At 60.0% G+C, this 4,074-nt stretch overlaps 1 protein-coding gene across 1 annotated transcript; it reads left to right on the forward strand.

Moving 5' to 3' along the window:
• The first annotated feature begins 509 nt into the window (after positions 1-509).
• On the forward strand, positions 510-1,802 carry FOXL2 (forkhead box L2). Its single transcript, XM_036267494.1, has one exon. The coding sequence runs from the start codon at positions 672-674 to the stop codon at positions 1,800-1,802; it is 1,131 nt and encodes a 376-aa protein (XP_036123387.1). The 5' UTR covers positions 510-671.
• The last annotated feature ends 2,272 nt before the right edge of the window (positions 1,803-4,074 follow it).

The raw sequence follows: 4,074 nt of genomic DNA on the forward strand, positions 1-4,074 counted from the left end.
CTCCCTGCACACGGGGTCGAGTGGGGACGGGCCCCGCAGAGCGAGCACCAGCAGATTTCCAGGGTTTGTGAGAGAGTGAGCCCGGCTGTCCGCCAGGCCCCCAAGCTCGCTGAGAGGGGGCAGGCCAGTCCGGGTTGTGCGGGGCGTTTACAAAAAGTGACTTGAAGATGAACTCGCCCGTGCGCAACTGGCCGCCCAGCTATAGGGGCGAAGGCGCCTGACGCAAGCGGAACTCAGCGGAGCCCATACGAATCAGAACAGAGAGAGGCTCCTGGCGCACTAGGGACTCCGGGCGGCAGCTCCGCCAGAGACGCGGGTCTTGCTTCGAGAAACCGGAGGGTGGGGGAAGGGAAGAGCGCAGTGAAGAAAACCCATCGAGGCGGGGACTGGCCTGGCGGGGAGGGGCGGCTGGGCCGGAGCCCCTCTCTGTTGGGCGGACTCCCCATGGCCAGAAGCTGAGCTCCACTCCCGCCGGCCGCTCCCTAGGGGAAGGGGGGAAAAGTGGAGAGAAACGAGAGGCCGCAAGCGAACGAGGGCCGCGGCATCGGCAGACTCCAGAAGTTTGAGATTCGGCCGCGCGCGGACTTGTGCGCCCGGACTCTTCGCTGCACCAGCACCAGCACCAGCAGAAAGGAGCAAGGGCTGCCTGGCCGCGGCGCGCCGGCTTTGTCATGATGGCCAGCTACCCCGAGCCCGAGGACGCCACGGGGTCTCTGCTGGCCCCGGAGACCGGCCGCGCAGCCAAAGAGCCCGAGGCGCCGCCACCGCCGAGCCCCAGCAAGGGCGGTGGCGGCGCCGGGACAGCCCTGGAGAAGCCCGACCCGGCGCAGAAGCCCCCATACTCGTACGTGGCGCTTATCGCCATGGCGATCCGCGAGAGCGCCGAAAAGAGGCTCACGTTGTCTGGCATCTACCAGTACATTATCGCCAAGTTTCCGTTCTACGAGAAGAACAAGAAGGGCTGGCAGAATAGCATCCGCCACAACCTCAGTCTCAACGAGTGCTTTATCAAGGTGCCGCGCGAGGGCGGCGGCGAGCGCAAGGGCAACTACTGGACGCTGGACCCGGCCTGCGAGGACATGTTCGAGAAGGGCAACTACCGGCGCCGCCGCCGCATGAAGCGGCCCTTCCGGCCGCCGCCCGCGCACTTCCAGCCGGGCAAGGGGCTCTTTGGGGCCGGAGGCGCCGCGGGTGGCTGCGGCGTGGCCGGTGCGGGGGCCGACGGCTACGGCTACCTGGCGCCCCCCAAGTACCTGCAGTCCGGTTTTCTCAACAACTCTTGGCCGCTACCGCAGCCGCCCTCGCCCATGCCCTACGCCTCCTGCCAGATGGCGGCAGCCGCAGCGGCGGCCGCAGCGGCAGCGGCCGCCGCGGGCCCGGGCAGTCCAGGCGCGGCCGCGGTGGTCAAGGGGCTGGCGGGCCCGGCCCCCTCGTACGGGCCGTATTCACGCGTGCAGAGCATGGCGCTGCCTCCGGGCGTAGTGAACTCTTACAACGGCCTGGGAGGCCCGCCGGCCGCGCCCCCGCCGCCACCGCACCCCCACTCACACCCGCACGCACACCATTTACACGCTGCCGCTGCACCCCCGCCAGCCCCACCGCACCACGGGGCCGCCGCACCGCCCCCAGGCCAGCTCAGCCCTGCCAGCCCAGCTACCGCCGCGCCCCCGGCGCCCGCGCCCACCAACGCGCCCGGCCTGCAGTTCGCCTGCGCCCGGCAGCCCGAGCTCGCCATGATGCATTGCTCTTACTGGGACCACGACAGCAAGACCGGTGCGCTGCACTCGCGCCTTGATCTCTGAGAGTCCAGCAGCGCACGCCTGATGCGAGGATGCAGGGACGCGCGACGCCAGCCTTGGCCGCAGCCACCGCCGCCAGCCCGACCGCGCGCCCGCTGGGGCCGCTTCTTGAGCCAGCGCCCGCGGCCCCTCTGCGCCTCCTCGCACCCCTCGGCTCCTCTCGCTCCTCTTTGTCTCCTTCGCTTCTCCTTCTGTGCTCGCCTCCTTGGCCTCTATGCCCTTTCACTCCTGCCGCCTGCAGGCCGCCTCTCCGCGCGCTTTCTGCAGGCCCCGTCTCCGGGCTGGACATCCTATGCCAAAATTCAAGGCGGAGAGGAAGTGCCTGGGTCGAGGTGCAGCCGGGCGTCAGCGGCGCAGACCGCTTGGCAATCTCTCACAGGTCGGTGCGCTCGCGCTCGTCTTTGCCCGCCCGGCTGCCGCGCAGTCCTTGCGTAGAAGTGCGGGTCTGGGCCGACTTCGAACCCCGCGCCGCCGGAAAAAAAGACGAACATGGGTTTGCTCCGTAACCCCGTGAAGCCGTTCAGAAGTCGCTCGCCAGGGCCCACTGGGTGGGGCGGGGTTTGGGCCGGAGCAGGGAGCCGGGCTGCCTCGCTGGGCGGCCTTCGCCCGAGTTTACACCACATCCCGGCTCGGAGAAAGGCTGCGTTTCCTTCGCTCTCCATCCTGGCGCCTCGGGCCCCTCCGGGCCCGGCGGCTGGCTAGATTTTACTAAAAGGATCGAGAGAGCTGTTTCAGATAATATTTTTAAATGTTTGTTAAGAAAAAAAAAACTCACTGGGAAAACCGGCGAAGTATTGTGGCCTTGGAATTCGCTAAAGCAAAACATGAAAATCTCTTCCCGGAGATTTGAAGTCGAATTCCTATGAGGCCTTCAAAAAGCTGTGTTAAGAGAGGTAGGAGAGTATGCTCAGTAAAAGATGGTTTCCGCTACAAATTGGGGGATTTTCCTCCTCTACCAATTTTTTTTTTTTAATCAAAAACAAATTTTCCCGGATCTTCCGATGCAAGTCCCTAGTGCCAGGGAAGATCATAGCCTGGCGGACGCTGCAGGGACCGCTCGCCCTCTCCCTGATTTTTGTTTTTCAAATGTCTTGCTTCTCGCACCTTGGGCAGCAGTCGGACCAGATGGGCTTGTCGCCCAGAGCCGGCCTGCCCGAAATTCCTAGACCTGATTGTTCTGTAGTGTGTCGTTTGAAGGACCAAATTTTCTAGAGAGAACTAGAGCACTTTTGTTGTTGTTTTGTCAATACCCGAATAAATTTCTTGTTCTTTCTTTTAACACGGACTTACATTATTTCCATCATGCCTGTTTGTTCAGCAGCTAGTTAAAAGAGGAAGCTTTTCAACAAAATTTTATCCTTTTTCAGATAAACGTGGGTGGAGGGCAGCCCAAGACAGGGCATTTGTAGTTGCCTCTACTGCTTTGTTTTCTCGGGGATTGTTTTCTGTGTCATCGCGGTTCTGTTGCGGCTGTTTCCCCTCATCAGAGATTTTATCTGCCGTGGTTCGTTCACAAGGCGCCGTTGTAGGTAGGATTTGCTGTGGTTTTTGCACTCGTGCAAGTTTGTATTTTACTTCTTACGAGATCGGATTAGGTGTGGGGGCTGTGTTTTCCTTATATTGTCCTCATACTTAAATTTTTTTCCAGTCAAATATAACAGCTAGAAAGGTTTATTACAAATAGATAAAATCCTGTGTGCGAAAATGCCCTGAAAACCTCTGTACAAATATAACGAGTGGCTTATTATTTTTAATAATCACAATTTATTTACCTAGAGATTTGGGAGTATCAGAAAGGGATGAACATACTTCGTGGCTGTAGAAATCTAATTTTTTTTCTTTCTTTTTCTTTCCTGAGACTCTTTAAATAACGAATTAAAACCTGTGCTTCCACTGAGAAACCCTGGGGTTTGACCAGTTGCCATCAGGGGCCCAGAGGCAGGATTAGGGATGGTACACCTTCAGTCCTCCCATCAGATGACAGGTATCAGCCCGCTTTCTCGCTGGGACTCTGGTGCAACTTGGGGTGGACCCTACACCCAGCCCAGTGTCCACCACTGCCTCCCCACTCTGAACCTGACAACAGTAGCAGTAGGTCCCGGTGTTCTGGTGGTCTGGGAGTGGCTGTCCACTGCTGCTCAGCCTTTACTAGTGGTTACCCCTTGGGAACATCAGGGTGGGATCCCTGTTACACTAGTTGGGCCCAAGGTGAAGTGGCTCCGACTCAGGATTGCCCTCTCCTCCCTCGGGCATCCCTGGGGAGAGGGAAGTTAGA

This window comes from Molossus molossus, unplaced genomic scaffold (assembly GCF_014108415.1).
Source record: "Molossus molossus isolate mMolMol1 unplaced genomic scaffold, mMolMol1.p scaffold_m16_p_18, whole genome shotgun sequence".
Classification (NCBI taxonomy): domain Eukaryota; kingdom Metazoa; phylum Chordata; class Mammalia; order Chiroptera; family Molossidae; genus Molossus; species Molossus molossus.

Coding starts and splice junctions, on each gene's coding strand:
- FOXL2 (XM_036267494.1), top strand. CDS start 672: ATGATGGCCAGCTACCCCGAGCCCGAGGACGCCACGGGGTCTCTGCTG.